Source organism: Panthera tigris, chromosome B2 (assembly GCF_018350195.1).
Source record: "Panthera tigris isolate Pti1 chromosome B2, P.tigris_Pti1_mat1.1, whole genome shotgun sequence".
In the NCBI taxonomy this organism is placed as follows: Eukaryota; Metazoa; Chordata; class Mammalia; order Carnivora; family Felidae; genus Panthera; species Panthera tigris.
This window is the reverse complement of record NC_056664.1, coordinates 40,870,110-40,887,216: the sequence shown is the minus strand read 5'-3', so window position 1 is coordinate 40,887,216 and position 17,107 is coordinate 40,870,110. Positions and strand designations below refer to the sequence as shown.

At 54.8% G+C, this 17,107-nt stretch overlaps 2 protein-coding genes across 2 annotated transcripts; one reads left to right on the top strand and one right to left on the bottom strand.

Moving 5' to 3' along the window:
* Window positions 1-2,160: 2,160 nt before the first annotated feature.
* On the top strand, window positions 2,161-13,903 carry PEX6 (peroxisomal biogenesis factor 6). The gene is given in 20 exon segments (XM_042986381.1): window positions 2,161-2,329; window positions 2,332-3,077; window positions 4,556-4,719; window positions 5,235-5,318; window positions 8,447-8,549; window positions 8,633-8,766; window positions 9,412-9,452; window positions 9,455-9,522; window positions 10,133-10,341; window positions 10,772-10,877; window positions 10,879-10,968; window positions 11,159-11,235; window positions 11,395-11,527; window positions 11,609-11,814; window positions 11,941-12,002; window positions 12,248-12,356; window positions 12,642-12,758; window positions 12,883-12,960; window positions 13,118-13,257; window positions 13,440-13,903. Coding segments are annotated over 20 exon segments (2,937 nt in total). The 5' UTR covers window positions 2,161-2,196; the 3' UTR covers window positions 13,577-13,903.
* A 48-nt stretch (window positions 13,904-13,951) lies between these two features.
* Window positions 13,952-16,834, bottom strand: GNMT (glycine N-methyltransferase). The gene is made up of 6 exons (XM_007085181.3): window positions 16,590-16,834; window positions 15,619-15,746; window positions 15,076-15,192; window positions 14,722-14,864; window positions 14,489-14,610; window positions 13,952-14,406 (listed from the first exon to the last, which is right to left on the bottom strand). Exons 1-6 carry the CDS (start codon window positions 16,832-16,834, stop codon window positions 14,235-14,237), a joined length of 927 nt encoding a protein of 308 aa, XP_007085243.1. The 3' UTR covers window positions 13,952-14,234.
* Window positions 16,835-17,107: the final 273 nt, after the last annotated feature.

Here is a 17,107-nt window from a genome sequence, read left to right as displayed (position 1 = left end):
GGCTCTGTGCTGATGGTGCAGAGACTGCTTGGGATTCTCTCTCTCCCTCTCTCTGCCCCTCCCCTGCTTGCTCTCTCTTTCTCTCTCTCAAAAATAAATAAATAACTTAAAAAAAAACTTTTAAAAAATGTGGAATTGGAGGAGCACCTCCAAAAAAAAAATGTGGGGCAACGAGTGGTTCAGTGGGTTAAGCATCTGACTCCTGATTTCGGCTCAAGTCATCATCTCACAGTTCATGAGACTGAGTGCCACATCTGGCTCTTCACTGACACCACAGAGCTTGCTTGGAATTCTCTCTCTCCTTCTCTCTCTGCCCCTCCCCCGCCCAGAGGGATGTTTAAATGAACACTAAAAAAAAATTTTAATAAAAAATAATAAAGCTTATTTATTTATTTATTTATTGAGAGAGAGAGAGAGAGAGAGAGCAAGCGAGCGCAAGTGGGGAAGGGGCAGAGACAAAGGGAGAGAGAGAATACCAAGCAGGCTCCCTGCACCACCAGTGCAGAGCCCAATGTGGGGCTTGAACTCATGAACCGTGCAATCATGACCTGAGCCGAAGTCAGACACTTAACCAACTGAGCCACCCAGGTGCCCCAATGACTCTTGATCTTGAGATCATGAGTTCAAGACTCATGTTGGGCAGATTACTTTAAAAAAAAAAAATTGTGGAACTGGGCAATTTCAAGTTTAAGACTAGAAGTACCTCCAGGAACTATAATCATTTAAAAAATATTTTGTCTCGCTAGGAATAGAAATACCTTGTAACATATAAACCTAATATTCAACTCTCAGATTTTCAGGAATGCCTAATGTACAAAGTAGGGGGCTGCCTCAAGCTCTTCAGCTGTGAAGGAAAGAAGTAAGTTGTGCAGTGGTTGGAGGAGAATACAAGGTCCAGAAAAAGTAAATTACCACCTAGGCGCTGGGTGGCTCAGTTGGTTGAGCATCCAACTTTGGCTCAGGTCATAATCTCGCGGTTGGTGAGTTTGAGCCCCACATTGGGCTCTGCACTGGTGGTGAGGAGCCTGCTTGGTATTCTCTCTCTTCCTCTCTCTCTGCCCTGATCTGGGGCTCGGGCTCTCTGCTGTCAGCAAGGATCCTGCTTCGGATCCTGTCCCCACCCCACCCCTTCTCTCCATACCTCCCTTGCTCACACTCTCTTTCTCTCAAAAATAAACATTAAAAAAATAATAATAATAATTTTTAAAAAGCAGATTACCACCAACCAATCCATTGATTCTAAGTGCAAATATATTGTTAATAACTTGAAATGTGGCCTACTAGTGTCCAAGTGACTTGCACAGAGCAGTGGAGGTGGAGACAAGGATGGAATCTTTTTGGGAAGCAAGCTGTTGGTTGGGTGCTCATGACTGAAGCCTTAAACACCTCTCTTCCTCCTGCTCTGCTTCCCATCTCTCCAGGGTAGAAACAGGACATGGGCCTCCAGTCTGCAAGGACTGATGGCGGGGGGGGGGGGGGGGGGGGGGGGGGGGGTGTGAGGAGCAGAAGGGAGAGCAACCGGTTTTGGAAGAATGAAAAAGCAAAGTTGCTTTGTCTTCACTTCAAGTTTGTTGGGAGTAGAAGGAACAGGACAAGAAACACCGGAACGTGGGTTTTGTGTAGGATGTGTTGAAACAGATGTGGCAGCACCAAGTACTCCAGGACTACGTGAATCACATGTAGTAATCCAGCCAGCAGCCACTACATACCCATAAGCACTGTGAGACCGTTTTATCCTACCACTCCCTCCTGTAACCTTCCCCACAATACCCAAATCCCAGTGCCTATAGTTCCACACTGGAAAGTGTAGGAGTTCCACAGAGTAGTGGAATCCTTCCTAAACACTCCACCCATAGCTCCTAGCACTGGGCCAAGTTGGTCCTGGGCACGCAGGAAGTTCGCTGATCATTCAATTAACTGCTAAGTGCGTGGCAGAAGAGCACGTTAATCCCTAGCAGGCGCTGCAGGCAGATCCCTGCAAACACGGTCTCAAAGGACTACGCAACGGCAGTGAATGCGTTACTGCCACAGAGGCACCAACCCGTCAATCCCAGCCGGGGCTCACCCTCCAGGAGGACGCTCCAGGAATGCGCCGCCCCTCCTACTCTTCTCGCGCCTCCCCGGACGGAAGCGGAAACCGCGTGCGGCGCTGGCCCGGAAGCCGCGCTCCAACGGCTTCCTCGTTGGTCTGTCACCATGGCGCTGGCAGTCTTGCGGGTCCTGGAGCCCTTCCCGACCGAGGCACCCCCGTTGGCGGTGCTGCTGCCCCCCGGGGGCCCGTGGCCTGCAGCGGGACTGGGACTGGTGCTGGCCCTGCGGCCTGCAGGGGAGAGCCTGCAGGGCCGGCGTTGCTAGTGGCGGCCCTGGAGGGGCCGGGCGCAGGGACCGAGGAGCAGGGTCCCGGGCCCCCGGAGCTGCTGGTTAGCCTCTCGCTGCTGCGGCTCCTTGCTCTGGGCCCTGGGGCGTGGGTGCGGGCACGGCCCGTGCGGCGGCCTCCGGCGCTGGGCTGGGCGCTGCTTGGCACCTCGCCGGGGCCCGGGCTCGGACCGCGAGTCGGGCCGCTGCTGGTGCGGCGCGGAGAGGCCCTGCCAGTCCCCGGACCTCGGGTGCTGGAGACTCGGCCGGCGTTGCAAGGACTGCTGGGCCCAGGGACGCGGCTAGCTGTCACTGAGCTCCGTGGGCGGGCCAAACTGGGTCCGGAGACTGGAGACAGCAGCCCGCCCCCACCTCCGCCCGTGGTGTCCTCCTTCGCGGTTAACCGCACAGTCCGGCAACTCCGGGGAGTTCTGGGAGGGACTGGAGATTCACTGGGTGTAAGCCGGAGCTGCCTCCGTAGCCTGGGCCTCTTCCAGGGCGAATGGGTGTGGGTGACCCGGGCCGGGGAGTCGTCGAACACTTCCCAGCCACACTTGGCCAAGGTGCAGGTCCTAGAGCCTCGCTGGGATCTCTCTGAAAGGCTGGGACCTGGCTCTGGGCAGCCAGGAGAGCCCCTCGCTGACGGACTGGCCCTGGTGCCTGCCACTCTGGCTTTTAATCTCGGCTGTGATCCCCTGGAAGTGGGAGAGCTCAGAATTCAGGTAGGATACAGGACTGAGGTCAGGAATGTTTCCACCCGCTTATTCCCTCTTCCTTACCTCAACTGAATTGGAAGAAAAGAGCTGTAGAATTTAGGTCCCTTACTCCTTAGATCCTAATGTCTCTTAGTCTCATTTATCTATTCTCTGTAATCAAAATATAACTCTCCATGGTGTGGTGGTGCATGGGAAGGGATTTCCTCTATTCAGGGGAAAGAAGAGAGGCATAGTCAAATTACCAGGTGTTTACAGTACGTTAATCTACTCAATTACTTGTTGAATTGCTGCAATGTATCCAGAATTGTACTGAATAATATGGAGGATGATACCTCATTGTTTTTGCTCATGCTTATCCTTGACTTCAAGTTCCTTCCTGTTCTTGTAGCATCATCTGTTAAAATCCTACCATCCTTTCCTTTTAAAGCCCATCTAAAGATGCCACCTTCTCAAAGCCTTACATAATCTTACCACATATTTAACATAAATTCTTCCTCCTGTAGCATTTTGTATCTTCCTTAGGGTATTTATTTTCTGCCCTGTTACGATTATGTACTCTAATTCTCAGTTGTATGTTGTAAATTCCTTGAAGGGGAGGGCTCTTTATTATCTTTAGTGCCTGGGGTTGGATTTTAATATTTTTAAAAAATGTACCTAAGAGAAGCTTTTGGCTTAGATTACTTCAAGAAGATTGTTGTATTTGGGGGAACAAATATAGTCTAATATTTAATGAGGCACCTAGATGTGTGGTTTAGGCCTGCACTGTCCCATATGGAAGCCACTAGCCACATTGTGGCTTTTTCAATTAATTAAAACTAAATAAAAATTAAAACTCAGTTCTTTGGTTGCTTTAGTCTCATCTCAAGTGCTCGATAGCACATGTAGATAACATCTCTAGCACTGTAGAAAGTTCTGTTAGATCATGCTGGCATAGCCAATTAGTGCTATAAGATGTCAAGAAGGATATAAGATATGCATGAATAGGAGTCTGGTGTGGGTTTCCTTTTGAATGGAGGAAAAACTCTGGAGCCCTCAGACTGGAGCTCATTGAGCTGAACCAATCCTGTCAGCTTTACTGAGATCGTATCCGTTTCTCACAGCCTGAATTCAGAGTGTCCCCACTAATGTCCAATTAATATCAATCCCAGTTTTTGCCTGGTGGCTACTCAAAGGGCTTGTGGGAATGAAGTGTCTTTACCACTTTACTGACTCAGGGCCAACTTAAAGGTATCACAGAAAGATTATTTTTACTGGGGAACTGTTTGGAGCCAGAGTCAGAAATCTCTTCCTGGTGCCCATTAGGAGGAGAGGTTTCTGTTTCCAGGGAAGAGATACAGGTATTCAGTTCTGCTGCCTTAGGCCTCCCCTCCCACGGGCCTTGTGGATAGAGGATGCAAATAGAAATATTGGCTGCTAAAGTTAAGGTAGGGCAGAGCCTGACTCCTTGGAAGAAGGTTATAAGGTGGTGGTTATTTCTCTAATAGAGGTACTTGGAAGGCTCCAGCATCCCTGAAGACAAAGGAAGCTGCTCAGTGCTGCCTGGGCCTCTGTTTGCCAAAGAGTTACACATCGAAATTGTGTCCTCTCCCCACTACAGCACGAATGGAAATTATGACCATGTTCTTTACCGGCACTTTCAGACACCCAGGTTAGCTGCTTCCCCCTTTCAAGAAGATAGCATCTCACCCTTGTTGCTCTCCTCCTATCCCATGCCTTAGATTCAGGTCCCACAGAGCCTTTGACTTTACAAAGCCACATTTTAAGCAGTATTGCGGCTAGATGCCTCTTGGTGTAGCAGGCGGTCCATAGAAGAGAAATTGGTACCATGAGGTGAATCTGGACATTCTAAACTGAGGAACCTATGAATTGAGAGGGCCCCCAAAGAGCCAGGACTCAGCTTCGCCCCCTCACTGCTCTCTGATCCTCCTTTCTAGCCTCTCTGCCATCTCCCTCCCTCCCCCCCCCCCCCCCCCCCCCCCCCCCCCCCCCCGCCCCGCCGTGGTTCATTCTAGGTCAGACTTGTTCTCTGAACAACCGCTTGGGATCTCTGGGTGGGCAGTAGGTCCCTATGGTCTGCAGGTTGGGAGTGGACATGTGGGGATATGTCAGGCCCATGTTCTTGACTCTCATTGTGAGCTGACCAGGGCCACTGCTGTGTTGCAGGGCAGTCCAGGAAGGGGATGTTCTGTGTGTGCCAACAGTTGGGCAAGTAGAGGTCCTGGAAGGAAGCCCAGAGAAACTGCCCAGGTATGCAGCTGCCTCCTGTCCTACAGTTGGGATTTTTAACCTGGGTGCAAGAGTTCTACGATCCCCTCCCTGCAAGTTGTGTGGAATAATTTTGTATATAAGGAAATACTGCTGTTTTTGTCATGTACATTTTTCTAGAGAAAAGGTACATGCTTTCTTCGGGTTCTCAAATGGGTGCAGGACTGAAAAAAGATGAAGAACCACTGCCTACTGCCTGTGGGAGGTGTTTTATCCTCAACTTGTTGGGTGGTCATAGGTAATGTAAAGCATTAAGAAGTTTAAGAGCCTAGACCAACATGAGACTCCTTGCTTTTCCTTCTCAACCACAGTGTTGTTTGCACCAGGTTTCGGGCCACACTTCCCATATACTCAACATAAAGAGACCCAAGCTTTGATTTCTGCCCTAATCGATAGTGTGTGCACATGGAGCTTTTCGATCCTATCTCCCAAAATGGGGGAAGGAGAGATTGCTGCTGTTATTGAGGGGCCTTCTCTTTTTCTTTATCCTCAATAAAGAGAAATATAAGCATGACTGAGCCAAGCACCCAAAACAGGGAGTCCATCCTTTTGCCACCCTGTCGACTCTGATCACAGGGGTTCCGTGTAAAATGGTGAGGCAGAGAATTCAGAGACTGCTTTGTGAAAGGGGAGAATGTGTAGCCTGATACCCCAGGACTGATTTCCTATAGTGATGTCCTAGAAGGAGAACACAACCGATTGACACGCTAAGCCAATGTTCAGGGGATTTCAGTGAGGTGATGGGACCAGCCTGAAGGAACTGAGGTTTAAGAGTTGGCATGCCCAAGGTCTCTGGCCTAGTCAGCTTGGGTCCTCTGCCAAGGCAGATGCCTTGTCTGGAGCACCTGATTCATCCTTGGTCAACATTCAGAGCTTGGTTCACTCAGAGTTGTGGTACTCAGATGAAGCGCCTGGTAGTGCACGTTGTAACCCCACTTGATGCTCACGGCGCCTCTTTGAGCTTTCCCAAATCAAATCTATAACTGGGGCCTCGTAGAAAGTGCCAGGCCTGTATTAGTCACTTCTGTCTCCCATCTTAAATATAGCAAACATCTATGAGCTAGCTTTCTGTAGGAAACCTACAGAATGCCCACCCTTTGTACCTTCGGAGGAAAGTAGGCACTGGACCCTTCTGAGATAGACCAGCAAGCCTGTTCTGTTCCTGGATGTCTGCTGTTCTGGCCCTTTAGCGGCTTGCCTCTCCCTGGCTGCTGAGCACACAGTTCTTCCCCTGAGTAGGTCCTGGAAAGCAGGGTTGGGGTCAGCAGGTTGGCCTAAGGACAGATAGAGATGAGTGCTTTAGCCCTCTTCCCCCAGACCTGGTAAGGAAAGCCCTGCTAGGAGGCTCCTGAGATCCCTGGAACAGAATTCCAGTGTTGGTAGTGTAGCTTCTTCAGGCTCTTCCACGGTTCCACCTCCCCAAAGCAGGCCAGCAGGATCCAGCTGCACTGTCTCCCATCTGGCTCTTAATAACACACAGCATTCCCCAGAAATACCCAGATGTGTTCTAGAAGTCTGCTCCTTGCACTCACTGAGATGGTCCTACCGCTGTCCGTGGAAGGGGAGTTTCCCCCTAACCCTCCACAGTGCTGTTCCTCCTTGGATTCCACTGCTTACCATGTGCACTGTGACTCAGGAGTGAGATTCCAGGTTATAGACCCACCCACTGTTCATGTATACTGAATAGTAGTAAGTCACAGTCTTCCTTATGTTCTAGTTTTTAACCACAATAACTGCCCACCCTAATAGTTGGCAAGAGTTCACAATACCAGTCTGGTATGCCTGTCCCCTCCGCCTTGAGTTATTCCCACCAATCCACTTTGCTGCCGGAGTAAACAGTTTTATGACCGCGAGACACGGTGAACAGCAATTTGCACCGATTGGAACTTCGAGAGGCCCAAGTCTGGGCCAAGTCATTGCCTTTCTACCTGAGGATTAAAGAGGAGGGTGGGTCATCATTTTTATCTGGAAAATTGGGCTAGTAGCTCCTACCCGCTCCCCCACTCTGCACCCTTAGGACGCTGAAGAGCCCTAATTCACTCTGACACTAGCAGTGACTTGCACAGCCTTGGTTATGGCTGGGGGAGCTTTTGAAAAATACAGATGCCTGAGCCTCCTCAGACCTATTGGAGCAGAATCAAGGTGAAGCTGGGGCCTGTGAAGTCTTTTAACTTTTTCCAAAGGAGAGAAAAATGCTAACTTAAAAGGCTGAGATGGGGCACCTGGCTGGCTCAGTCTGTAGAACATGCAATTCTTAATCTCGGAGTCGTGAGTTCAAGCCCCACATGGGTTTAGAGATCACTTTAAAAAAATTGAGATATAATTCATATGCCATGAAATCCACGTTTGAGGTGTACAATTCAGTGGCTTTTAGTAGATTCACAAGGTTATGCAACCAACACCACTATCTAATTGCAGAATATTTTCATCACCCCAAAACCCTACCCATTAACAGTCACGCTGTACTCCCTCCATCCCTCAGCCCCCAGCAATTACCATCTGCTGAATGGAATCCTACAACATGTGGCAGATACTGATTTTCAGAAGTTTTACAGATCATTCTGATGTGCAGCCAAAATAGAGAATCATTAATCATTAGATGTCTTTAGTAAGGTATCTGCAATTTGATTTTGTGGATTATTGAATAAGAACCAAGGAGCCCTTCCTGCTGAGGCTTTGGAAGGCCTTGGGAGGTATGAATTTGAGGGGAAGACAGTAGTCTGAAGCCAGTGAGAATGGCCAGATGATCATTGCTTAGTGCAGCTGTGTCTTCTGCCATCGGAGTGGGTGGGTAGGCCATTCACCCGGAGAATCACGCCCCCATGGCTCCCTGATGGCTGTCATGAGGGATGTGGAGGATAGTTATGGCTCCTGCCCTCAAAAATGTACATGGGCCAGCCTGGGAGATGAGGAAGACCATTTGCTTTCTTCTACCCCTACTCCTCTCCCTTCCCCACCCCCCACCATGCCATAACTCTCATGTCCATTACTCATGCTGTTCTTGAGTTTGTCCCTGCTGGGGACCTCTATGATTGAGACAGCCGCCTTGTCCTCAGGGAGGGGTGTATGTGGGCTCTGGGTCTGGGATTCATGGGGCTTCTTTCCTTCAGGTGGCGGGAGATGTTTTTTAAAGTGAAGAAAACCCTTGGGGAAGCTCCGGATGGGCCAACGAGCGCCTTCTTGGCAGACACCGCCCATACCTCCTTGTACTTGGTGAGGCCCTGGGGATGGGAGTAGACCTGGGAAAGAGGCAGAAACAACTCCCAGACACTAAAGCTTCCTGCCACCTTTCACAGGTGGGTTCTACCCTGAGCCCTGTTCCAAGGCTCACTTCAGGAGAATCCACTCCCTGGAACAGCTTGTCTCCTCCAGGCCTGGAGGCCTTAGTGACCGAGCTCTGTGCTGCCCTGAAGCCTCGCCTCCAGCCAGGGTGAGTGAGGCCGTGGCCTCAGGGTGTGAGGAAAGCCTGCTCAGAACATGTCTGGAGGGGCAGGGGGCTGGACAAGTAGTTCCTAATGCGCTGGCCGGAGTGGGATTGGGTGGACCTCCCTCAAACTAGTATGCCCAGGCCACTCACCCATGTCCTTTCTGTAAGCAAATTCCTAGGCTCCTTTCTGGGGATAATCTCCATCCTCCAGGGTCGGCTGGGGAGGAAGAATCTCTACCAGAGACAGCTGTCTCTGAGACTGCCCTTCCCCTTGGGGAGCTCACTACCCATTCTGTCCTTCACCACCTGGCCCCAAAAGATGCAGTTCCTCATACCACTGGCCTAAGTGTAGACACAGACCCTTCCCTAATTCCTCGTGATTCCAGACCAGACGTAACAGTCAAGGCTTTACTGAAGGCAGCGACAAGGGAGTTGTCCTGGCTGGTGGACATACTCCATGCCCCCTCCAGAGCACCACGGGTAGTATGGGAAATACAGCCTCACCATATGGAAACAGCCCTGGAGGAAAGGGGATGCCTCAAGAAAAAAGAAACAGGCTGTCTGCTTTCTAGATCCAAGGACCCCTGTTACTGAGGGCTCTCAACTTTGAGAGAATGGAGGAGACAAGTGTCTGTTCTCTGGTTGCAGAGGTGCCCTCTTGACAGGAACCAGCAGTGTCCTTCTCCATGGTCCCCAGGCAGTGGGAAGACCACAGCTGTCACTGCAGCCTGCAGCCGCCTTGGCCTCCACCTACTGAAGGTGAGGGTACCTGGAGAGTAGAACCCCAACCACATTTCCCCAGCCCAGATTCTCCTTCTCCCTTCCTCCCTGGCCTGGCCCTAATGCCTCGGCCCAGTGGGCCAGTTGGTCAGGCAGATTCCCATGATTCTCAGCTACTAAGAGAGACTTTAAAAAAGGAAGGGGTTTGGGGTGCCTGGGTGGCTCAGTCAGTTAAGTGTCCGACTTCAGCTCAGGTCACGATCTCACGGTCCGTGAGTTCGAGCCCCGCGTCAGGCTCTGGGCTGATGGCTCAGAGCCTGGAGCCTGCTTCCGATTCTATGTCTCCCTCTCTCTCTGCCCCTCCCCAGTTCATGCTCTGTCTCTCTCTGTTCCAAAAATAAATAAACGTTAAAAAAATTTAAAAAAATAAATAAAAAAAATAAAAAAGGAAGGGGTTTGAAGATTTTGTTGGACAGTCCAGGGAATGAAGTTAGAGCAAAGAAGAGGTAGGACTTGGCCAGTGTTACCTTCTCCCCCATCCCTGCTCTCTAAAAAGAAGATGGCCGACATCTTCTGGCTCCTCTCCCCGCCATTCCTGCCTCAGTCACACCTGCCCCTTGCTCACAGACCATCGGGGTCTCCTCCCCAGGTGCCCTGCTCCAACCTCTGTGCAGACAGTAGCGGAGCTGTGGAGACAAAACTGCAGGCCATCTTCTCCCGGGCCCGGCGCTGCCGGCCTGTGGTTCTATTGCTGACAGCAGTGGACCTTCTGGGTCGGGACCGTGATGGGCTCGGTGAGGACGCCCGTGTGGTGGCCACGCTGCGTCACCTCCTCCTTGATGAGGACCCCCTCACCAGGTATTATACAGAGCTGGGTCTGTAAAGGGGCAGGGCCAAGCCACCCTCATCTCTCTTCAGCCTTTTGCCCTCTCTTCCTCAATGGCTTCTCAGACATCCTGCCCATTTGGCCATTCTCCAGACGGCCCTGAGCAGAGGAGCTTGGGGTATTCAGAGGGAGGAGGATGTGCTCCCTCGTGTTTTGTGGGGAGCACTAGAAAAAAAGCACAGGCTCTACCCTCAGTGAGCTCCCTGTGTGAGGGGGGAAGCATAGGTCCCCCTCTCAAGGTATGTCCATGGAGCCCCATCCAGGAAGCTGTGGGGTACTCACCTCCTCTCCCATCCCAGCACCCACCCACCTCCCTGCCCTACAGCACCAGCCTCCTGACAGGACAGGGCTCAGGGGCTGCCAGCCACATTCTCACCCTCAGTGCCCACTCCATGTCTGCAGCTGCCCGCCACTGATCGCTGTGGCCACCACAAGCAAGGCCCAGGACCTGCCTGCCGACGTCCAGACAGCATTTCCTCACCAGCTGGAGGTGCCCGTGCTGTCAGAGGGGGCAGCGGCTCAGTGTCCTGCGGGCCCTCACTGCCCATCTCCCGCTGGGCCAAGAGGTGAAGCTGCCACAGCTGGCACGGCGGTGCGCAGTGAGTACTGAGGCGGGCACAGGCCTCCCCACATTCTGAGCCGCGGTGGTACGATCCAGCTGCCCTGCGAGTGAGGGTAGAAAACCCCGAGGCTTCAACACTGGGGCCTCTGCGCCAGCTGGGGGACTAGCCTCCTGAGGGCTCTTGCCAACTGTGCCCTGCTCATGTGTCCTTTCCTGTGGTTCCCCAGGGCTTTGTGGTAGGGGATCTCTATGCCCTTTTGACCCACAGCAGCCGGGCAGCCTGTGCCAGGATCAAGAACTTGGGGTAAGGAAACTGGGCACAGGAGGGAAGAGGAGGCAAGAGGAACTGTGGGTGGGTGGATGGGTGGGGGCTGGCGGGGGAGGGGAGGAGAAACCAAGACCCCGATGGGAAGGATGCTGTACGTCAGGTCCTCCAGAGGCCTTCCTGGGTTTCTCTTTGCAGTTTGGCAGGCGGCTTGAGTGAAGAGGATGAGGGGGAGCTGTGTGCTGCTGGCTTTCCCCTCCTGGCTGAGGATTTTGGGCAGGCACTGGAGCAGCTGCAGACAGCTCACTCCCGGGCCATTGGAGCCCCCAAGGTAGAGACTCCAGGTCCTTGGAGGTAGGACTGCAGCTCTCTTCACCACCATATCCCCAACCATGCACTTTCTGTCTCCTAGATCCCCTCGGTGTCCTGGCATGATGTGGGCGGGCTGCAGGAGGTGAAGAAGGAGATTCTGGAGACCATTCAGCTCCCTCTAGAGCACCCAGAGCTTCTGAGCCTGGGCCTGAGGCGCTCGGGCCTTCTGCTCCATGGTCCCCCAGGCACTGGCAAGACCCTCCTGGCCAAGGCAGTAGCCACTGAATGCAGCCTTACCTTCCTCAGGTGGCGAGGGGGTGTGGGAGGGATGGTGGGCAAATTGGGGGCCGCAACAGGCTGGGGAGCAGGAGGGGCTGGCTGAGAGGTCACTTGTGTGTTTATGCATCTGACAAATCTCATCCTCTCCTTCAGCGTGAAGGGGCCCGAGCTTATCAACATGTATGTGGGCCAAAGTGAGGAGAATGTGCGGGAAGGTGAGTGGGTGAGGAGGGGCCCAGGTTCTAGCCCTTCCCAAACCCCGATGGCCCTTGTGCTGCCTACCAACACCCCCAGGCTGCTCCTGGTCTTTCTAAGTTCTCACGGTCCTTTCCACAAAGGACCTCCCCAGGGTGGCCTAGTACCTGGAGGGATGAGTTGTCACACCTGGCTCTTCCTCCCCTATCTCCTGACTTTAGACCCCCTGAGCTTCCCCCTCCTGTGTGTCCCTTTCTCTCCTCAGTGTTTGCCAGGGCCAGGGCTGCGGCTCCATGCATTATCTTCTTTGATGAACTGGACTCCCTGGCTCCAAGCCGGGGGCGAAGTGGAGACTCTGGAGGTGTGATGGACAGGTGGGGGTCTGAGCCAGAATGGAGTCTGGGGTCCAAGACAGAGGGATGGGAGACAGGTTGCAACAGTGTTCAGCACCCAGAGTACCTGTCATTCCAGTTCTGAAATAGGGGCCTTGGAGTTGGGTGGGGGACGTTGAAGGGAATGGGGGGCTTGCCTGGAGGGGTGTACAGGGCACAGCCGAGCAGGTGGCCCTGTGGAGAAGACCTGTAAGGACAGGCACTGCTGGTAGGGCAGGGGCCGAGGAAGGGCCAAGGACTCTCTTGCCTTCATGTCCTGATTTGTAGGGTGGTGTCTCAGCTCCTGGCCGAGCTGGATGGGCTTCACAGCACTCGAGATGTGTTTGTGATTGGGGCCACCAACAGACCAGACCTCCTGGACCCTGCCCTTCTGCGGCCTGGCAGGTGTGCACCCCGTACCTCTCACCTCTACCGGGCCCACTGGGGCCTCTCCCCTGACCCCCATCTCATGCCTCCTCCACTCTCATGCTGGGCTCCCTGACCCTTATGCCCGCCTATTTCCCTAAAGATTTGACAAGCTGGTGTTTGTGGGGGTGAGCGAGGACCGCGCCTCCCAGCTACGCGTTCTGAGCGCCATCACGCGCAAGTATGCCCTGTTAGGGGGAGACTCCCAAAGGGCTTGGGCCTTGGGATGGTCCGGGGATAAATGCAACATGCAGAATAAGCTGGTCAGGGATGCCTCTTGACAAAGTAGGGGATGCCAGGTAAAACTGTTTCTCTCCTTTCCTGTATCTGCACGACAGATTCAAGCTAGAGCCCTCCGTGAGCTTGGTGAACGTGCTGGACCGCTGCCCTCCCCAGCTGACGGGGGCAGACCTCTACTCCCTCTGCTCTGATGCCATGACAGCTGCCCTCAAACGCAGGGTTCAGGACCTGGAGGAAGGTGAGTCACTTGCCAGCCCCAGAGGTCAACCAAAAAGCTAATGGGAACCAGGCCTGGTCCTAGATTTCAGAGGAGGGACTGTTGACCTTTGGGGGACTCTGGGCAAGAAGATGCCTACCCAGGGCTCTGCCCTCCTCGGACACAGGCCACAGCCTCTGTTGCTCCCTGTCATCCCCTCCCAGGGCTGGAGCCCGGAAGCTCAGCACTGCTGCTCACCATGGAGGACCTGCTGCAGGCCGCTGCCCGGCTGCAGCCCTCGGTCAGTGAGCAGGAGCTGCTCCGGTACAAGCGCATCCAGCGCAAGTTTGCCGCCTGCTAGGAGCCTCCTGCAAGCCGGGACCCTGCCCACAGTGGCTAAAGGTACTCAGGTGTCCCCACAGAGACCTGAGAGAGCAAGGGGCCCTTTCTCAACGTGCTGCTATTGCACCCAAAGTTGGCCTACCTTCCCGAGAACCCCAAGGTGCCGAGTAGCCCCACAAGAGCTCAGAGGCATCATCCCCTGCCTACCTGTTCATCCTCCCAGGCCAGCCCCGGCTCCAACACTAAAGACCCTCTGCTCAGAAGGAGGGGCTTGGGCCTGGAGTTCTGGGGTGGGGCACTGAGGGAGTCCAGTCTTGGCTGAAAATAAAATGTATGCTGCCCCCTGCTGGTTGTGGTCTGAAAGGGTGCAGTGGGAAAGAGCAAGATTGTGGAAGGAGTGAGCCACAGGGGAGGGCAAGGCGGGCACCACAGGAGCCTGATCCTTCTGATATAAACACCAGGCATGGAGGAACTAAAAAAGGCACAGACTATATTGCTCACGCTTCCATTTGCCTAAACCCAAATCCCTGTACCCCCAGCAGCAGTCTGCCCTCCCCACACCCCGAGGGTCTGGACCGGGGGTTAGGCTTGGTATGGGGCTGCCAGTTCCCACCTCCCCAGACGGATCTGGCAGTGCCTGGGCAGAGGGTCGTAGGAGCTGAGGCCACGCTCAGCACTCAGTCCGTCCTCTTGAGCACATGGATGAAATAGCAAGGGATGTAGGCCTGGCCAGGCTTGTAAGGCTTGAAGTCCCCCAGGACGCTGTGCTGGCACTTGCCCCCGAAGGCTGCTCGGAGCAACTCCGTGAAGGAAGCCAAACGGTGCGGGTAGTAGGAGAGCCGGAACTTACTGCAACAGAGCCCCCAACCAACCATGAGGGCTGGCGGCCTCAGTACCACCCCTCCTCACCCCTACCTAGCCGAGTGGGTACCTCAAACCAGGAGAACCATCCTGGCCAGCGCCTGGCACCTGCACCGTGTAGTCCAGGGTCACCATGTGGGCCTTGTTGTTCACTGTCAGCACTGATGTCGTGATATCCTTGGTCAAGTCACTCTGTAGGTGGTAGTGCAGGCTGCATTAGCCTCTGCAACCATTGTGGGGCCTGGACCGCAGGATCACGTCCCCCATCCCCCACTCTGGGCCTCCCACCCCCAGGGGCCCCACCTTATAGTAGATGTTCTTTCCTGGGGGTGCACAGCCTGTGCTGAGGATGTGGTCGTAGTTGCGATGATCGATGACCAGCAGGCCCCCAGACCGCACCATGCTCGTGATGTTCCTCAGTGCCAGCCGGTGCTCACTCTGGTCTCCTGAGCTCCGGGCAGGGGCAGAGAGGCTCCATCTGCTCAGGGCTCCGAGCACCAGTCTCCCTCCCATCTTTCTCCTCCCCAGGGATACAGATGCCAAGGCAGAGAGGAGCAGAAAACAGTCTGCTCTGTCAGGAGAGCGGGCACCCAGGGGTCTGTGGAAAGAGGTACAGCTCAAAGCAGGGGCCATGCTCAAGGCCACGCCCTCTCTCACCTCTGCAGTCTGGCAAGTGGGCAAAACTATTGCCAAGGCAGATGACCGCATCGAAGCCGCCCCCTGGTGGCTGGGGCACATCTTTGTCCAGAGTCATCCAGTTGGCTTCTTCAATGACTGGGACCAGGAAGGGGAAGAGGGATCAGGGTGGCACCATGGCACCAGCAGCACTCACCTCCACCAAGTGCAACCCTGCCTCAGTTTCCCCTTCGAGACACACAGGGATTCCCGATCCGGTTAGAAGGAGGAGCTCACCATGGACATGGAGGGGGAAGGGAAGGGGAGAAGGGGTCAAGGGAGGAGGAAGCCAGGATGGGAAGCATGGCTCCGTGCTTCTGTGTTTTTATTTGGGAGGAGGGAGAAGACTCATCACCAGATACCTCATTCTGGTGCGTAAGCCTCCCTTTCCAGGGAAATGAAAGTAATTTGGCTGTCCCCCTTAAGGAAAACAAAGCACACGAGCACAGGAGCTGAAGGAGCCCAGGGCAGAGAGTACCGAGTCCCTGGCGGCTGGGCGGGGAGGGCCTGACTGGACCTGCATACCCCACTTGTCAAAGGCCGGTTCGTGCCGCCGGTTCCAGCGCTCTTTAAGCGCGTATTTCAGCATCTTGTCACTGGCATCCACACTGGTCACGGTGAAGCCCTCTTCCACCAGCATGATGGAGTCCACCCTGGGCAGGGTCAGAGATGAGAGGCCAAGAGGGGCAGTCAGGGGGCCTGGGAAGGCAAGGAGGAGGCCCTGTGCTGGGCACTTCTGTCTCCTCCACTCTTGAGACCATTCCTCTGCTTCCTCTCCTTAGGCCTTCTCCACTGACCTCAAATGACCTGGCAAATCGGTTTATCACCAGGTAGCAAATTCTGGGTTTGGTTTTTTAGCACCTCTTCAGAGCCGGGCGCTCTATAAATGTGCATTAATCCTCATGGCAACCCTGTGAGGTAGACAATGTTATCCCCACTTGAGGGACGGGGCAAACTGAGGCTCCTGGAATTTAGGAACCTGTGCAGGGGAGGTAGTACAGCATGGTGTTTTGTCTGAATGTCCTCTCCACTAGGTAGAGGGCTTCCGCTCCTCTGAGGCGGGATTTCCACAACTGTAAGTGGGGTATCACTCCTTACCTCATGAGGTTATGTGAGGATCTTAAAAACGGATGTGCCAAAAGCTCCTGGCACCGCGCGTGGCGGCACGGGCAAATATTGAACAAATGTTAACTGTTAACACTGCCCAAGGCCATCACTTCGGGACCAGTGCTGCAGCCAGGACCCGAGCTTACGTCGGTCTGGCGCCAAAGCCCGGCCGCCGCCCTCCCCGGCGAACCGGCAGGCCCCACCCTGCGGTGCTTACACGCCCCTCTGCCCCCGGGTGTCTTCAGCCCCTCCTCCCAACCGCTCTGCCCCCTCGTCCCGCCGCGGGCCGGCTGCGGCTCGCAGGTGGAGGCTGCCGGACCAACCAGGCCGAGGTCCCCCACACCCCCCCACGCCGAGCCAGCGGCTCCCTGGCCCCCGCCCCGGCTCACCCGGTGCCGCAGGCCACGTCGAGCACCCGCTGGCAGCCGTGCTGGCGCAGCAGCCCGAGCAGCCAGGCCTTGTACTCGGCCGTGCGGCTGCGGGTGTCCCCGATGTAGAGCTGCCACACGCGTGCCGCCTCTCCGTCCGCGTACTGGTCCGGGAGCCCTTCGGCCGCCACCCCCAGGGAGCGGGTGCGGTACACACTGTCCACCATCGTGCAGCGCGCCTGGCTCCGCGGCGGGCGGCCCCGCATTTATAGTACGGCCGGGCCGCCCCACCTGTCCAATGGCAGGTGAGCGCGGGGACACGCCCCTGCTGGGCTCCCAGCCTCGGGGGGGGGGCGCTGCCCGGCGTTTAGCACCAGCCCTTCTCGCCGGCGGGAAGATCCAGCCCTCTGGGCGACCCCGTGGCGGGAAAGGGCCCTCCCAGCCCCCTACCCTCTTAAGCCAGGTATCAGGAGGACTGGGGAGGGGTCAGAAGAGGTGGGAACTGTGAGATCGCCCACTCCACCCCTACCCAAGCTGGG

Excerpts from the sequence above, each read along its gene's own strand:
- GNMT (XM_007085181.3), bottom strand. The coding sequence starts at position 16,834 with ATGCGGGGCCGCCCGCCGCGGAGCCAGGCGCGCTGCACGATGGTGGAC. Across the intron at positions 15,747-16,589 it reads GACGTGGCCTGCGGCACCGG|GGTGGACTCCATCATGCTGG; the intron begins GTGAGCCGGGGC and ends GACCCTGCCCAG. Across the intron at positions 14,611-14,721 it reads GAAAGAACATCTACTATAAG|AGTGACTTGACCAAGGATAT; the intron begins GTGGGGCCCCTG and ends TACCACCTACAG.